The 18,083-nt window shown below is 47.1% G+C and overlaps 1 protein-coding gene across 1 annotated transcript; it reads left to right on the plus strand.

Annotated features, from left to right (window-relative positions):
* Positions 1–1,733: 1,733 nt before the first annotated feature.
* ATPAF1 (ATP synthase mitochondrial F1 complex assembly factor 1) lies at positions 1,734–11,453 on the plus strand (the record flags this gene model as incomplete). Its single annotated transcript, XM_079536130.1, has 9 exons — positions 1,734–1,936; positions 2,017–2,125; positions 4,427–4,477; positions 5,219–5,281; positions 5,850–5,900; positions 7,255–7,302; positions 9,132–9,227; positions 9,757–9,864; positions 10,883–11,453. The coding sequence occupies 9 exons, from the start codon at positions 1,734–1,736 to the stop codon at positions 11,075–11,077; spliced, it is 924 nt and encodes a 307-aa protein (XP_079392256.1). The 3' UTR covers positions 11,078–11,453.
* Between the last annotated feature and the right edge of the window lie 6,630 nt (positions 11,454–18,083).

An 18,083-nucleotide genomic window follows, 5' to 3' on the forward strand; every position in this document is an offset into this window, starting at 1 on the left:
GACAAAATACTTTTGCAGGAGGTGTTATCTTGCAGGCCAGGTCAGGGCCAAATCAGATGATTCTTCTCACAATATCACTAATCTTGTTGGGAGGTTTTTTGCATGATTAGTGAATTGAATGTACCCACCTCACCGAAACATCAGTTTATGTGGAAGTCAGTTCATAGCTGTTGAATTTTATGTATCTTTGGGCTGGATGTTTATAGCTGTGTGAATAATTGTATTCTGGAAGTATGTATCAGTGGAGGAATGTGCAAAATGAAACCCTTTTACCCATTGCCTAGGCTTCTCTCACTGTTGCTCTTCTCTCCTATTTGGGTAATGCAGACATGACCCAGTAAGGAGATGCTTTTGATGTGACATTTTAAAGCGCAGTGTTTCAGAACAAATCCAACCAACCTTGGCTTTAAGAGGCCAAGAAGCCAATATTTGCTTCTTGCTGCTTCCTGCACCCTTTTATACACTTCCGTATAATTCCTTAACCAAATAACAATAATAAAACCCTAGCAATAAAATGTAACCATTCTGGTATTTTATTTGTACATACTGTATCATAGCCATATGCCAGAGTTTGCAAAATATTTTTGGAAGTATAATTTGTACGGAATTTACCTTAAAATTTAAGGAATTATTGTATTGCCACGTGAACCTACTGGTGTTTTGTTACTGTATGCTTTACTTTCTGAAGGCTTTTCAACAGCAATAGTGAAGTTTTTAGCTAGAGCTTGTTGAGAATAGCATGAGATAGCAGTGTCCTCTGTATGCAGCCAAGGAGCTCCGTTGGTAACCTGTTGGCATTAAGGCACAGCTGTCTGTGGTGCTGCTTAACATGAATGTCCAGAGTGTGACTGGTTGCTGTTGTTGTTGCCGTGTAGGATGGACTTGGCTTGGAGTTTAACAAAATCTGACCATGTAGGAGTGCAGCAGTAGCTTCTGTTTGGCCTAGGCTTGCTGGTAGCTCTTTGTTGCAGCCTTGGAGCACTGCTGCGATCCCTGCAGGTCTTCTGCTGTGCCTCTGATCTCTATCCCACGTGCTTCCTCTGCTCTTGTGTGCTCGTGGCAGAAGGCATAAGTGAGGGATGGTGAATGTGTTTGTCCAGATCTGTGAGGATATGGTGGGATGTTTGCGTGGGAGCCCAGTGGCACAGCCTGCCCTTGGCAGCAAGTCCTAGGGGAGATGGCTGAAACCAAGAGGTGAAATCAGAGAATCATTAAGGTTGGAGAGATCAATGAGATGATGGCAGCAGTGAGCACTCTGGGGCTGATGTGGGACTCTGGGGACAAGCAAGGTGAGCTCACGTTGGCGTGGAGGCTCCTGGGTGGCCACAAGCACTGCCACTGGGGTGCAGCCGTGCTGGTGCTGCGGGATGGCCGTGCCCAGGCTGCAGCGGGAGCGCCGTGCCGCTCCTATGCTCTGATGCTCGGTGTCATTTCCACCTTGCGTTGTTATTTTTTGGTGACTCCCGCATAGGGACCGCTTTGTATTTTGAGTTTACCGAAGGCTCGCTGCTGTGCTGTACTCGTTTCGCTAACGTACGACGGCTTCCCGGGTCCGTGCGAGCTGGCTTGTAGCTCCCGAACGCCACGCGCTTTTCTCATGTAACTTTATCTCAATAAAAGCTCATTCGTAACGTTCGCCTCTCTCGTTCATTCGGCAGCGGAACGGAACGGCGGGGCGCCAGGGGCGGGCGGAGCGCTGCTGCGGGCGGAACGGGAGCGGCGGCGGCGGCGCCATGGCCGGGCCGCTGGGACAGGGCTGGGGGCTGGGGATCGCCATGCGGAGCCGCGCCGCGCTGCGCCCGCTCGGGCTGCTGGCCCCGCCGTGCCGGGGGGCGACGGCCCCGCAATGCCGGAGGGTGACGGGATCGGGGGAGGAGGTGTTGGAGGAGAATCCCTTCTACGGGAAATACCGGCATAAGATCCAGGAGCTGCGCAGGTTGGGGAGGAAGGGAGGGATGGGGCTGGCGGAACGGGGTGAATCGCCTGGCGCTGTTGATGGTCTCTTTTCTGATTTAGGTCCAATCCGGATGTGTTTGAATCCCGGATGGAAAAAAGAAACGAAGTGAAAAAGCAGCCCGTGGGGTGGTCGGAGCAGTCAGAGTTTGTCAGACGCATGGAAGAAAAGGCAAGGCTGGTTTTCCTTGTAATTGATAGAATCAGTGAGTGCATCGTTAAGGCTGGAAAAGACCGTAAGACCATCCAGTACAGCCCGGGAGGTGGAGTCACTGGGAGGTCCGTGGAGCTGGTCAAGAACCCGTAGATGTAGCACTAAGGAATGTGGTTTGGCGGTAGGTGGGCACTTGGAGCAGGTGATCTTAGCATGGGTTCATGAAGGGCAGGTCCTGTTTGACCAACCTGATCTCCTTCTATGATCTAGTGACCCATCTGGTGGATGAAGGAAAGGCTGTTGATGTGGTCTACCTAGACTTCAGCAAAGCCTTTGACACTGTCTCCCACAGCATTCTCCTGCAGAAGCTGGCAGTCAGAGGCTTGGATGGGTACACTCTTGGCTGGGTAAGGAGCTGGCTGGAGGGCCGGGCGCAGAGAGTGGTGGTGAATGGAGTCAAATCCAGCTGGCGACCGGTCGTGAGTGGTGTTCCGCAGGGGTCGGTGCTGGGGCCTGTCCTCTTCAATATCTTTATAGATGACCTCGATGAGGGCATCGAGTGCACCCTCAGTAAATTCGCAGATGACACCAAATTGGCTGGAAGCGTGGATCTGCCTGGGGGTAGCGACGCCCTACAGAGGGATCTGGACAGGCTGGAGGGCTGGGCTGGAGCCAATGGGATGAGTTTCAACAAGGCCAAATGCCGGGTCCTGCACTTCGGCCACAACAACCCCAGGCGACGCTACAGGCTTGGGGCGGTGTGGCTGGAGGACTGCGTAGAGGAAATGGACCTGGGGGTATTGATTGATGCTCGGCTGAACATGAGCCGACAGTGTGCCCAGGTGGCCAAGAAGGCCAATGGCATCCTGGCTTGCATCAGAAACAGTGTTGCAAGCAGGAGCAGAGAGGTGATTGTTCCCCTATATTCAGCACTCGTCAGGCCGCACCTCGAGTACTGTGTCCAGTTTTGGGCCCCTCACTGCAAGAAAGATATTGAGGCCCTGGAGCGTGTTCAAAGAAGGGCAACGAAGCTGGTGAGGGGTCTGGAACACAGGCCATATGAGGAGAGGCTGAAGGAGCTGGGAATGTTCAGCCTGGAGAAGAGGAGGCTCAGGGGAGACCTTATTGCTCTCTATAACTTCCTGAAGGGAGGCTGTAGTGAGCTGGGGGTCGGCCTCTTCTCTCGTGTCATTAGTGATAGGACCAGGGGGAATGGTTTCAAGCTACGCCAGGGGAAATTCAGGCTGGACATGAGGAAGTATTACTTTTCAGAAAGGGTGGTCAGGCACTGGAATGGACTGCCCAGGGAGGTGGTGGAATCACCGACCCTGGGGGTGTTCAAGGAAAGACTGGATGTTGCGTTGAGGGACATGGTTTAGTAGGAGCTATTGGGAATAGGTGAACGGTTGGACTGGGTGATCTTCTAGGTCTTTTCCAACCTTAGTGATTCTATGATTCTATGATTCTATGATCTCGGAGGTTTTTTCCAACCTTAATGATGCTGTGATTCCATACCTTTGCTATTGATGGAGGATCAATAGAAAGCTGCAAACACAACATTCCTGCTGGAAAGGAGCCCCAGGTCTTGCTCTCTAATGGCTAAGAATATGATTCCAGCATTGTTCTGCTGGTTTTTCAGCCTGTAGTTTCTGAGCTTAAGGGCTTTTTTAGGTGTTTAATGAGTTCCAGATTAGTTTGGCTAGATCAAGCATCAGCTTGCACAGAAGGGTAATGGAGCTGTCAGGGGTCTGGAGGACTAATGTTATGGGGAGCAGCTGAGGAAATAGGATTGTTCAGTCTGGAAAAGAGGAGGCTTGAGAGAGTTGCACCAGGGGAGGTTCAGGTTGGATATTAGGAACAATTTCTTCTCAGAAAGGGCAGTGATGCACTGGCACAGGATGCCCAGGGAGGTGATGGAGTCACTGTCCCTGGAGGTGTTCCAGATGTGGCACTGAGAGACACCGTCTGTGGGCATGGTGGCATAGCTTGGGGTTGAACTGGATGATTTTAGATGTCTTTTCCTACCTTAACAGTGCAAATGAAAGCAACAACAGTTCAGTAATATTGGATCCAAAATGAGTAATACTTTGCCTTAACAAATCTTCCCTAATCACCTGATTCATAATTCATGTTTTTGTTCTTCTTGTTGCTTCTCCAAATCAGTAGTTTATTGCAATAAAATGCACTGGAGCAATCTGTAGGCATCTTGAAATGGAGCTCATACTCAGGAGATGTCAGCAGACATGATGTGCATGGCAGGCAGGGCAAATAAGTGGTACTGCAGCTGTAAGAAAATTAAAGAATGATGTTTTCTTCTAGGCAGAAGGCCTGAGCACAGGGATGTCAAAGGGAGGATTCACACGAGATAAGGTAAGGAAAATGAACCCAAGTGCTGGATCATGTGCTAGCAAGTGAAGGGTAAATGTTAATTTGGCATATTGTTACCACCAGTGCTTCAGCCAAGAGATCTGAGGTGCAACTACTCTTCCTCGCAGTGCACTTCATTAGCAGATGTTCATTTACTATTGGGATTCATTTACTATTGGGATTGTGTTCAAGTCTTGAAGCTCCTGGCAGTCTGTTTTTATTATCCCATCCTTTCTCCCTGACGTCCTGCACGTTCCTGCTAGCCAAGGAATCTCAAAGCTCCCAGTAATAAATCAGAAGGGTTAAGCTACCTCCACAGACTTTAAATATATTTCCAAAGTTCAGCCAGAAGAGGGACAGGAGTATGGCTTTATTCTCTTTAACTTTCTTGTATTTTGGCAAGCTTTCTTTGTAAAGCTGCCAGCAAAGCACGTGTGAGATGGGTGAAGGGGAAAGGCTGCAGATCATTTTTCCAGTGCTTTGGAGATCTGCAGAACTGGAGTGAAGCATATTCTCTGTCCTGACAGAATCTCTCGTGTTGTGCTTCAGTGTATGAATCCAATTTTCAGCATGTTACTGGTTAAGCTTAGTAGTTTCTATGGCAATTCAGAGAACTAAGATTGCAAATTGGATTAAGTCGCTCTTGTTGGATTTTGTTCTCTGTAATTGCATCCATTCATTCTGAAATCTCACTTGAATCAGAGAACTGTCACTGTGCCAGATGCCATATGCTTTGTCTTGCAGACACTTGATTCAATTCTTAACCTTGAGATGGTGAAAGAGAAATCAGCAGAGGAAATAAAGCAGGTAATGGGTTTAAATGGCATGGAGTTTGCTCCACATCTGTGCTTAATAATGATATTAAGCACGTGTGTGTGTGTGTATATATGAGGTGACTTACCATGTGTTTGATCGCTCAGAAAGTATCACTGCTGCGACTCACAGCTATTTAATGTGGAGCTGTTTAGTTGGGATCAGCAAGCCCCTGTGAGAGGGGAATCCTGGCAGTAGCTCGTATGGATTATGCTGTGTCTGTTTTGCAGGAACATAAGCAAAGCTTTACCCATCTTCTAACTTCACTTGTGTTTTTTGTCATGCAGGAGATTTGTACTCAAACTAAAGGTGGTTGGGGTTAGAAGGAGGAGGGTGCATTTGTTCTAAGAACAGTGTGAATCAAGTTATTCTCCTTACTGTCTTTTTAATTTGCACTGTTCCCTTTTATCTTTTATTATGATGTCAGTCAGACTTGGCTGAAAAATGCCCCCTCAGAGTGCTGACGAAGCTTAGTTGACAAATGCAGTTCTTTTTAAAGCATTTAACATACCTGCTAGATGCTTGCTTTTTAATTGTAGATGATTTCCTTTGTTTCTTACAGATTTGGAATCAGTACTTCTCTGCAAAAGATACAGTTTATGCTGTTATTCCTGTAAGTAGTCCCTCAGCGAAAGAAAATGAGGTTTCAAGAAAAACTTTCTTGCCAGGAAGAGTTACTGCTTTCATTGAATAAAGGCCTTTGTTTCTGAAAGCATTTATCTTACTATTTTCCCCTCCTGTTGGTTGTTGTCAAAGCTCGTACTTCTTTCTGCACACCTGGATTGAATTTCCAACCTTTTTGTCTACAGTAACCAACATTCTTTGCAAGGCTGTAGTATCCTTTTTTTGTAGCATTTGTATCTTCACATAATTTTTTTCTCAAGATTTCCCTTCTCTTTGCTTTCTTCCCTGCAGCACAGACTTGTACTTTTAACAAGGCAGTGTTAAAGTGCTTGTCTAATAAACTTGTACTTAATTATGACAGTTCCATGCTATTAAAGTTACTGGCAGCGCTGTTATTCATTGAAAATGTTGTGGTGCTTCCTGTGATAAGATCATATTTCTTATTCCTGATAACTTTACCAGCTGTTAATTGCTCTTATTCTGCATTAACCTGAAAGCTTGTTGTGTTTGTTGGTTGGTTTCATTTTGGGGACAGACTTGAGGTGGTGTAGGCCTTCATGAGTGGGGTCACTGTTCCTTGTTGTGCTGCTTTAGAGAAGCTCTGGGAGCTTTTTAAAGCTATAATGCAAAGCATATTGTAGGCACAATGGGAATTAGTTTGTGGTGTTATTGAGGGGAAAAAAGCTATGTCTTCTGCCAGAAGTTTTTTTTGTTGGCTGGAAGGAAGGCGTCACATAATTTTGAAGTGCTCAAGAGCGCAGATGGAGGAATTTGGTGTTGATGGGTAGCATGTGTTTTCTTTCCTGAGCACCTTAGAGTAGGTATTAACACAAGATGCTGGTAGGAAGAGAGCTGGCAAAAGATTTGGGGGAGCACAGAAGACGTGTGAATGAGATGGCTGGGTTTCACCAAACCAAGTATGTTTGTGGTTTGAATACAAACTGAAGCAGTGAGTATCTGGATAAATAATCTGTTTTTTAGTACTTGAGAACAGTAATGTAAAATCCATCGTTTGGGGCCCAGAATGCATCATCTTGCTCAACTGTTGATGCCACACTTGCTAAGAAGGACACAACGTAAGCCTAAAGCATGGCCTCCTGCCTCCACTGAAGTTTCCTGCTGCCTCTTAGAGACAGTATTGTACAAGCAGGGTACCAATGACATTTAGGTAATGAAGCACTCATGTAATTTTCTGTGCATTTGTTGTTAACTGTTTCCACGGTGAGACTTTCTGTGGGTGGAAGTTGGGGAATTGTGCTCTGTCAAGTTCAGTGAAATGATACTGAGTAGCAACTGCGTCCACAGCCTTGTTACGAAAAAATAATTTTTCTCTTTCCCAAAAGGCAGAGAAGTTTGATTTAATATGGAAGAGAGCCCAGAAGTGTCCATCGGTACGTCTGGCAGAGATCCACAGTGTGGTGATGTATAGTTGTAATGCATTTCTCCTGTCTAAAGCCTAATTCATAAACTTTTGACCCTCCTTTGTTCATATGCATCGTATTGGCTCACTAAGTAAAATGTAGGCGTGCAAGTATTTGTCACGGCGTTCAGATAAAAGCAGTGGCTATTCAGGTATACTGAAAGGTTGATCCAAGTGTCAGGTGTGTAGATTGAAAAAGAGGGGTAGAGTTCAGAAATGTAAGCACAGAATCTCCCAAGGAATGATTTCATAGAATCACGGAACTGTGTAAGTTGGAAGGAACCTTTAAAGACCTTTTAGTCCAACTCTCCTACAGTGAACAGGGACACCCACTGCTCCATCAGGTGCTCAGAGCCCAGTCCAGCCTGACCTTGAATGCTTCCAGGGGTGAGGGCATCCACCACCTCTCAGGGCAACCTATGCCAGTGCCTCACCACTCTTACTGTAAAAATAGCAGCATGCATCTGGTTTCCAGTAACTGGTGTCTTGTGGTTAATCCTCTTCCATGCAGTTTTGTGTAGGCCAGCTTCATTGATGTTCTTCTGTATCTTTCCTTAATATTTCAAGTGCCCATGTTTTAATCTGGAAGAAGTATTAGCTGTAGCTACACATCATCATGGCATTAGACTGCATCTACATAGAGAACGTGAGTTCTCTTGTCTCACAGTTGATGTTAATGCTTCCTGTTTCATCTTAGGTTTGCTTCCTGACAGTAAATAAAAGTAGAAATATTTTTAAGGGAGAGCTACAATAAATAATGGTGTTCTCTGTAAGTTCCTTTACAGAGCATTGTAATTCAAGGGTTGTGACAAGGGAAGGAAGTGGGGAGTTGGGTGTAGTTGAATCCTTTGTTACATACATAGAGTAAATATTCAGTGGGTTGTGCTATATGTGTATGACAGCACAACAATGCATAAAATACTGAGGATTCTTGAGATTGGAGTTCAGTGCTTCTCATGGGGGCTGGTAGGTATCTTGTAAGCCTCAATTAGAGAATTCCTGTTGCTTTGAAAAAGTTGAACTGCAGAGGATAGGAACAGCTAACAAGAGAATGTTTCTTCAGTTTCGTACCACGTGCTGCTGATTAGTATTGTTTTCTGGTGAAAGTACTGTGTTTTTACAGTAATTTGTGCAGTGAAGCATAGGCTTTGTGCAGATTGCACTTGCTAAGCTAGAAATTAAATCCTTCACTGCTTCATTGAATCGGAGGATAGCTAGGCTTTGTGACATCGTAGGTCTGATTGAGTAACTTCATCAGATTGATGGCTTGGTCCTGTGTGTTCTGTTTGCCAAGATCAAATATGTCTGGATTCCTGAGCTATGTGGAGCTTAGGAAGTTAGTTACAGTTTTGAGTATGTTTCTGTACAGTCCATTGGCGTTTAGTCAAGCATCCTGCTTGTTTCCTGCTTCTACACTGTCCTTCCTCTTGGTGTGGGAAAATGACCAAGTCTCAGCCCCGTGGAGCCAAGCAGACTCTAAGTCTCAAAGAGAAAATGCTTGCCTCTTGTTCTGGAACAGGTAATAAGGTAACTGTACAGGATTGGCAACTCTGAATGTTCCTCATCTGATTTGTGACCATTTCTAATACTGTTAATTTTTTAGAAGCAAGCTGGCAGGTCAGTGTGAATGCTCTCTACAGCCCTTTCCTTTGTCTCATATAATACTGATAACAATATGTCTCAATGTAGTTGATTTTCTGTTGTGGCTCTCTTAAGAGTTTATGTTGGAGGCCAGTATGACACTGGGATTTATTTTGTTCTATGAACAGGAGTCTTATTTTTTTTATCCCTTCTCTGCAGTTTCTGTATGCTTTGCCAAGAAAAGAAGGCTATGAGTTCTTTGTGGGGCAGTGGTCAGGAACAGAACTTCACTTTACTTCTCTAATAAACATTCAGGTGAGTAGTTACCATTACAAGTTTAAAGATGGCTTGGGGACCAGAAATATATATAATTGTTACTGAATAATTTGATGAACACGTTGTGTAGCTTGACTTGAAAACAGTTATCAGTGAAAAACTGCCCTGAATTATGGGTATTCAGTAAATTTATGGTACTGTGTCTCTTTCTTCTAAGAGAGAATGGGGTAGAAATCGAGCAGTCTCAGAACAGAAAGAAGAGCCAAGCATTTTAGAGTTGTCTGCACAAACTGTTTAGAATACCAGTAGATGCTATGAAAGGTAGTGTCTTCCTACAAATTGCAGATTATTTTGAGAGTGGTTTTTGGTTAAGAAAAACTCAAACTCTTCAAATTGCTTGTTTTCTGTAAGTACCAGAAATAATTAGAACTGACCCTTAAGCCCTGAAAAATGACAGTCTCCATAGCAGCTAATACTCAAAAGTATTATATGTAAAATCAATCCCAAAAATGTGCTGTAAAGCTGAAGTTCTTTGTGGGATACCAACAGGTTTCTTTCCTCCCTTCAGACTCAAGGTGAAGCTGCTCCTAGCCAGTTGGTCTTGTACCATTATCCTGAGTTGCAGGAGGAGAAAGGAATAGTACTAATGACTGCAGAAATGGATTCCAAGTTCTTGGTAAGAGAAAAGTGCTCATTGACTTCCCTCATTTTATACTGCTTGTTCTCCTATAGTTGCCCAGAGATGTAATGGATGCTGCATCTCTGGCCACACTCAAGGTGAGGCTGGACAGGGCTCTGAGCACCTGATGAAGCTGTAGGTGTCCCTGTTCTTTGCAGGGGAGTTAGACCAGATGGCCTCTAATGGTCCCTTCTATGTTTCTGTGAACTGAAAACAAATTAGTCTTAAAAAGATCCTTTCTCAAATAGTACTAGATTTCTTTAATCTAATCTGTTTAGTGATCTAGGGGAACTTAGAAGGAAATTAGCTGTCTTTGGCTGTCTGGTGTTTGCAGTTCATGCATTATTTTTTCTTGCTCTGGTGATTATAGTTTATTTTTGTGAAACATTAGGAAAAGTCAGAAATATTTCTGATCTTGTTAATGGAAGCAGATGGAAGTGGTCGCCACCTGCCAAAGTTAAATCAGCGTTCTGAACACTTGGACTAGTAGAATTAATCAAAGCAAGAGATCCCCAGAGCTTTGCATTGAGCTCTTGGGTGCCTCTGCTCTTTCTCCTATGTGTGGTTGTACTGTTTTTTGCATATCTGTAATAATATGGCTCTAGAGATTAGAGTGGTAGAACAAGATAATAACCAAAGCACCCTATCTCTAATTTGACCCACTTGCATCATTTCTGAAACTATGTGGTAATACATTTGCCCTGTTGTGTCTCAGTGGGCAAATTTTGCAAAGTAAATCAGCTGTAAGAAGAGAGAGGTGAGGCTTTGAATCTCTGCTGCCTTATAGTGGGTGAGGGCCGTGAAAGGTGTGGTGCATGTTTGACCTCTGAGGTACAGGTTCTGCAGGAGGCTCATTTGTAGGCACAGTGCTCGAGGGCCTGAGTAGGTCAGGAACAGGAGTGAGATGATTTGTGAAGACAGTGGGTAGGACTGCAGCCTTTCAGCCCCCAAAGAATCTTTTTCAGTGGGAAATGGCAACACTCAGCAGTGACAAATTCTTCATTTTAACTTGCAGGCGGTCCACGAAGCACAGTGCTTGGCAAATCAGGTGCAGCTCTTCTACGCAACGGATTGTTCTGAGACCTATGAATTAGTGGAGACCTTCAACCACAGATCCAGCGAATTTAAATACATGTCAGTTATAGCAAAGCTTGAGCACAGCGGCCTTGGAAAGGCCCTGAGACCTAATCAGGTTTCTGACCAGTCATAGGGCCTGACCTGCGAGTGAAGGAGCCAGCAGCAGGCGGGGGGCTCTCGTCTGGGGTGCTTCCCATCTCTTGTTTTGTGAACTTGAGTTGGCTACAAAAGGGATCTGGAAACATGTTGGGATTGTGGTCATCAAGTGGGTCTGGCACTGATGCAAGATGAGGACTTGGGTCGTTTGGGCAGTGCTAACTAATTGCTGGACTGAAGCACTGCACTTTGGCATAACTGTGTCAGAATGAGCCATTCTCTCATCTCTGATTTATGCTGCATGCTGTATTTTATTTTGAAATCTGAAATGTCAGAAGGGCAGCTCTGTAATGAAGTGTGTAGACATCAAGAGGGAGAGCAAACAATGTTTCTTCTCTGTAAATGCATTTAAAATGCCCTCTGCCATTATAATTGCATGGTCTAGTGCTTTTCATCTGTGAGGAATTTATACAGACTTGTCTATCAAGAAAAAAGAATAGGTCTGATGGTCTAAAACAGACTCCTCATTGTTATTTTGTGTGTGAGGTTCCTTGTGCAGATGTGTAGCAAGGCCCGTGCCTTTTTCAGGGCTGAAGAACAAAGTGCTTGGATTTGTTCTGGGAGTGTTTTGCTTCTTAATTGATATATTCATTTCATCTCGTTGGGTTTCTTAGAGACGTTTTGCTTGAGGAATAGGAAAACCTTGTTTTTATTTCTGCATATTTTTGAGTAGTGAAGAGGAATTACCACATGCTTTTTGGAGTGATTTTTCTCAGGCTGGCACCTACACAGCCAACTGTACACATGGTATTTAAAGAGACAAAAAAGAAAATAGCTCCTGTCCCCATATCAGGAAAGCTGCTATCTGTGATGAAATGGCATAATAAGAGAGCCACCACCCAGTTGCTAAATGACAACTGGTGTGAATATGTGCAGCTGCTTTAACACAGCAGTGTTTGTAGGAACCTGGCTTCATGGTCTGCAGCAGGGTAGGTTTTTTTAAACCTGCTTTCAACAGAAAGATCCCAAAGCATTTGTGCTTTCAGCTTCTCTTGCTTTCGTCCCCAGCAGAGGCAGCCAGTGCATCCTCCTTTGCCAAGGAAGCAGAGGCATGAAGGATGAGCCACTTGTCTGTCAGAAGAAGAGCAACTTTTGGGGCTGTCCTTAACTGTGACCCAATACAGGTTTGATGAGTTACACAATGTGTTTGCTAGTGTAGCTACTTGTCACGCCATGTGTTCTCAGCCCATTCTTTGGATGAGAGCAATGCTCAGCTGCGTGCTGAAGGTAGATAGTGAGATTTCATCACTGAGCTCAGTTCTGGCAGTGATCTGTACGCGTTAATGTGAACTGTTGTCCATTCAGGGAAATAAAAGATGCTTCTAGAAGAAGTAAAACTTTACCCCGGGCTGTGCTGTGAGTAGGGGGTGCTGCTCCCTACTATTGCACTCTTTCTGTTTCTGCTCAGGTTGGGTCTGTGAGTGTCTGCATAGCATGGGAAGTGTGGATGGGGCTGTTATAACCTGAACAGCATTGAAGAGCATTTCTACTTCTGTTTTACAGCATTCATGCTCCATTTATCGTTTTCTCTTAGCTGAAATATGGGCAATTTTGATTCATTATTCACTTCCTGCTTTGAAGAAGTCAAAGATGCTGGATTCATTTTTAATAGAGGTGTAATCTAACATCCCTGGATGAGTAATTGGCAACAGGAGTGAAATTCTAGGATTTCAGATCTACACCCAAGTTGCCTGTGAGCTCAAAGACCAGTCTCTGGAATGAGGCTGGAAGCAGTCACTACCTTTGAGGTTTTTTTTCCAAGTTATTAGTCACCAGCTCAGTACTTCTCTGAGGACTTAAGGCAATCATGGCAAAATACAGAAGGGGAAGCATTGCGTGTACTGGGAGTGTTATTAAATAAGACCCTACTTGAAAAGGCAAAGCTGATCACACCACTTGCAGTTATTCTGCCAGGAGGATGGGGCGAGTGCCTTTTCTGGCCCTTGAAAAGGTGGAATCAATCAACTGATTCCAATGAAAAGAGCAAGAGCTTTTTTTCTTTGGGTATTTTCTTGAGATTTGATGTGTACACCACAACACGTTCCTTCCTTGTGTCAGGGTTAAATCACTTGGCATGCAGCTGATGATCTAGCGTTGTGTTGCGTGTCCCCAGCCAGCAGACAAGCCAAGAGCCAGGCAGGTGTGTGCATGCAGTGGTATGAAGATAGCTGAAGGCTGAATGCTGCACAACCTCCTGGGTGATATTTCCAGGTCTTCTGCTGAGAACTTCTGCTGATGCAGCCCCTGGAAGTGTTGTCCCTGTGTTTTCTCCAGGAAGCCACAAACTCTGCTATTGAAAAATACATTTATGATCAGCACTGAGCCTAAGAGCTGATGAAAATGAATCTTGTTCTGCACAGTCAGTTTCAACCACTAGAGGGAAGATGTTTCCTCATTCTGAGGTACCAGCACACAATTTACAATGCCTGTCTTCTCAGCTTTGTTAAATCAGTGAATTTGGTACTGACAAATGCTAAGATGCCCAGGCTTCTCTTGTGTGAGCTAGCACTGAGAATATGATGGGCTGTACTGAGTTACACTGGAGGTTCCCCTAGCCTTGCATCCTAGGTGAGCTGCGTTGGCAAGGGTGCAAGGCCAGAGTAAACCCAGCAGTAGCTTTCCTCAGTGTGGGAGAGACATGGATCGCTTGGAATGCCTCCAGAGGAGGGCCACATAGGGCGGGATGGAACACCTACCCTATGAGGGCATGCTGAGGGCTGGGGCTGTGCAGCCTCAAGAAGGGAAAGCTCCAGGAGACGTGAATGGCCTGGTGCCACGTTGTGACGTCTCTTGGAGGCACGCTGCCCTGCTCCTGTGCAGCTGTGTCCTGGCATGAGGCCCTACTGCAGTGCCGGCCTCTTCCCACGGCCTCCCGTGGGTCTCCTGGAGCCACCAGCGCTCTGGGCCCACTTCCTTCCCCACTTCCTTCCCCCTGATAAATTCAGCAGTGCACCTGCCTGCGTGAGCGGGGCCAGGCCGCCCTCTTCCTTCCTCTGCAGCAGACAAATGCCCCTTCAGGAAGATGGGCTTTGCCCCTGGCCCCTCTCCTTTGGCTGCTGCCTGCCTACCAGTGTTTTGGCTCTGTCTCTGTTTCGCTTGGGTGTAAATCATGGTTGTGGGTTCCCTGTGGGATCTGTGCTGTCCATCGCAAAGCCCTGGGAGCTTTATCTTACTCTGCAGACATGATGTCCAGCCTCTCAGTCACAAGCTCCTGGGATGTTCTGTGTTATGGTTCTCTGTATCGCTCGGGGATAAGCATGGACTCTGGTGCCCACTGTGTCCTTGGGGAGGAATCGTAGAATCACTGAGGATGGAAGAGACGTTTAAGATCACTCAGTCCAACCCCAGCCCACGCCATCGTGCCCTCTGACCATGTCCTTCAGTGCCACATTCCCATGGTGACCCCACCACCTTCCTGGGCAGCCTGTACCAGTTTATCTTGGAGAAGAAATTGTTCCTAACACACAACCTTAACCTTCTCTGGTGCAACTTAAAGTCATAACTTCTTGTTTCACCTCCAAATGTCACCTTTTCTACACAAACTCATGCTGCAATGGATGCCGGTTCTATGCCCCTAGCTAGACTGAATCACAACCACAGGTGAACCCTACACATCCTCGCTGTGTCCCCAGCTGCCACCCAGCCCCAAGCTGCCCTTAGCCTCATCCTTCTGGTGACCAGGGATGTCTGCAGGTGACTTGCTCTTTAAAGGCTGGCTCTGATCCTCGTGACTCCAAGTCAGATCTGTGATTGAGAACCCAACTGCAGGGAAGGGGTGCTGCAGCCCCATGCCAATGATGTGCTTCATAGCCCAACTGAAGTTAGTTTTCTCTGTGGACTCTCTGGAAATGGGTTTTTTCATTTTTCCTTTCTCTTTCTTTCTCTCTCTCTCTCTCATTATTTTTTTTTTTTTTCCCTTTGGAAGGCATCCAGCCCATCTTGGCACTCAACCCTGCAATGTGCCAAGTGGGGAGAGATGTTTGCACGAACGTGCACATACCAGCGTGTGCTCAGCTGCAGGAGGGCAGCCTGCCGGCGTGTCCCAGGGACAGCTGTGGCTCCGGCAGGGTCAGGATGTGACATCACTGGCAGGAGAAAAACCCTCAGCCCCCGCTTTCTGCAACCAAAACCTCAGTCAGCGTGCGGCTGCTCTCTGTGCTGCAGGGCGTCCTGCCAGATTCTGGGCTTTTATTTTGAATTTTTTTTTCTTTCTTTTTTTTTTTCCCCTCAGTAAGCGCAGAAAGTGCAGCGGGATTGTGTGCTGGCAGCCAGGCGTGCTGAGGATGAGGTGAGTGCTGGGGCTGGAAAAAGGAGTAGCATCGGTGTCCCAGCTGGTGCTGTGTTTCCTGCATTCCTAAGGATGCTCCTGGGGTGCTTTTACTGCAGGTTGGGCAAACCCAAGAGAAGCAAAATGGGTGCTTGCAGGAGCTCTTCCCTGTTCTGTGGGTGTCCCAGTTTGTCTGCGAGCATGTAAATGCTGAGGGATCCCGGTTTACAGCTGTGGGTTAGCGCAGATAGCTGGAAGTGAGCAGGGAGCCCAGGGTTTTGGCTGGTCAACCATCATCCCAGGGCTGGTGGCAATCCTGGAGGTGGCTTTGGCATTGTCCAGTGGAGGGCAGGAAGTTTTGGGTAGAGAAAGCTGTGGGGATGCACTTCCAGCAGCTGGCTCGTGTCCTTCCAATCGTCTTTCTGGAGTTCCGGCACTTGGGACTGCGGCTCTGATGATGGAACCATCACCCTCAGGACTTACCTTGGCTACAAGCAAGTCCCTGTCGGCAGCAGCACCAAGAACAAGGTACCCCAAACAGCATCACCCCCAAAGTGTGCAAGGTGTCCCACCATTGGAGAGATGAGACTTTGATTGGCTGTGGTTTGGGACATGGGGGGGGGGATTGGATGAGAGGGCTGTGTGTCCTCTTAGTGAAATTGTGCTGGGTCTGCTTTGCATGAGGTGGGGATTTCCGAGTGTCAGCAGAGCTGGGAGAAGCAACAGTATAGGGAACTGAGCCTCCTTTGGGAGTTGGTCCCTCTAGAAATAGATGCTGGGGGCTTTCCTAGAGAATATCAGAAGCACACGGATTAACTCTGTGTTGGGGCTGGTGGGACTCTGCAGTCCCACTGTCTGGCGTGCTGGCCCTCGATCCCTCTCCCAGCATCTCATTTTGGCTTGTTTCCTGGAATGTTTTATCGTTTGGGTTATATTTGGGATCAGCTGCCAAGAACCCCTGTTTCTCATGGCCAGCCCAGCTGGGACTTGGCTCCAGCAGGAAGCGTGAGGAGAGCGAGAGGGACCAGAGCTCTGAAGCCATGCCCCCAGCATCTTCCTCCTGTATTTAAACCCTTAAAACCAACCTCTCTGCCTCTAAAACCAGACTGGGCCACCACATGCTGTCAGCCCCAGGCTGGATTTCAGGGTTGTGTCACCTGCATTGTGAGGGATGCTCAGGGCAGGCCGGGTTGGGCTGTGGGGCATTTCTGCAAGGCCACCACCGAGAAGCCCCACTTGCACAGCTGCTCCAGGACAAGCTGAAAACTGAGTTTTAAGGACGTGCTTTAGTGGGCGTGGTGGTGATGATTAAACTAGATGGTCTTAGAGGTCTTTTCTAACCTTAATAGTTCTGTGAAAAAAGACTCCTCTGCAGCAAAAAGCCAGCAGAGCCCCTGGCCAGCAGGCAGCTGGAGGCTGTCTGTCTGTCTCAGGGCTCTGGCTCACTTCCCTGACGCCAGGCTTGCCATGCAGGGACGTGGCAAGAGGGACTGCCCACAGAGCAGAGAAGGCAATCCCCCCCAGCACCAAGGGGGAGTCCAGCCTTTGGGGGAGCACCTGGGGAAGCACAGCAGGATATGTGGGGTGGGCAGCTTTGAACCACAGCTTTGCTACATGGTGCTGAGCCGACTCCTCGTACTCCCCAGCATGGCTCACAGCACTTTGCTGACAGCTCCTGTGGTTCCAAGGCAGATGTTTGTGCAAGTGTGTAAGCGTCTCGGGCCGGATCCAGGGCTGGTTTGGGCATCGGACCCACTGCCAGCTGGAGGTGCAGTGTCAGTGCCTTTCTCCTTGTTAGCATTGACCCTGGTCAGTAATAATCACTAGGGGCACTCACAAAGTACTTTCTCTCCTCTGAAGCCAACTCTTGGCTTTTGCAGCCCTTAATATCAGGTGGTCCTTCAGGAGGGAGAAATTACTTTTGAAACTGGGGAAACTGGGGCAGAGAGTGTAGCACTATCTCTGCTGTAGCCCAGAGCTCAGCACTGCCCCAACCACTCCTCCCCACTGCTTTCCAGATTGAAGCCAATCTGGGGTCACAAAGGCAGGTCTGACCCGGTGGCTTTGCTCAGACTGGTGGGACTGATTGCGGTAGGCAGAGGAAGCTCCTCTCCCTGCTTTGCTTTTTTTCCACTCTTTTGTTTTGCTAGTTTCTAAACAGACTGTTCAGTGTTGTTCTTAATTTAAAACAAAGCCTTTGTTTGGCAGCGTTGTGTGGATTTCAAATGATTTTTAAAAAATAAAACAACACAAAAACCCTAAAACGAAAGAAACGAAATCCTCCTCAGATTTGGAACTAGCGGCTGCCTTTGACCGTGAACTCACTTCCCTCCTATCCAGTTCGTTTCCTTTCTCCCCCAGACCTGCCAGCCCTCTAGGAAATCAGGATTTCGCATGTCCCTGCCTGCTGCCATCCTGCAGCAGCTCAGCCCCACAGTTTAACCCTGTGCAGACTTGGCTCCCAGAGCCCTTAGTGCGTGGCTGTGGGTGCCAGCACCGCCCCGCTATGGGAAAGGCAGCACAGCAAAGCGGGCTGCAGCCATGCCAGGGCTGCTTGGGGGGGAGCTTTGATTTTGCACATGGGAACGGAAGGTGGGAGCTGCAGGCACCCATCCAGGGCCCTCGGCAGTGGGAGGCGTGCCAGCATACAGCAGGAACTGCTGCCTCAGCTCGCCCAGCGCTCCTATTGCAGGACTGTACCTTGAAAGCCCCACTC

This window comes from Tetrao urogallus (assembly GCF_951394365.1).
Source record: "Tetrao urogallus genome assembly, chromosome: 5".
NCBI lineage: Eukaryota > Metazoa > Chordata > Aves > Galliformes > Phasianidae > Tetrao > Tetrao urogallus.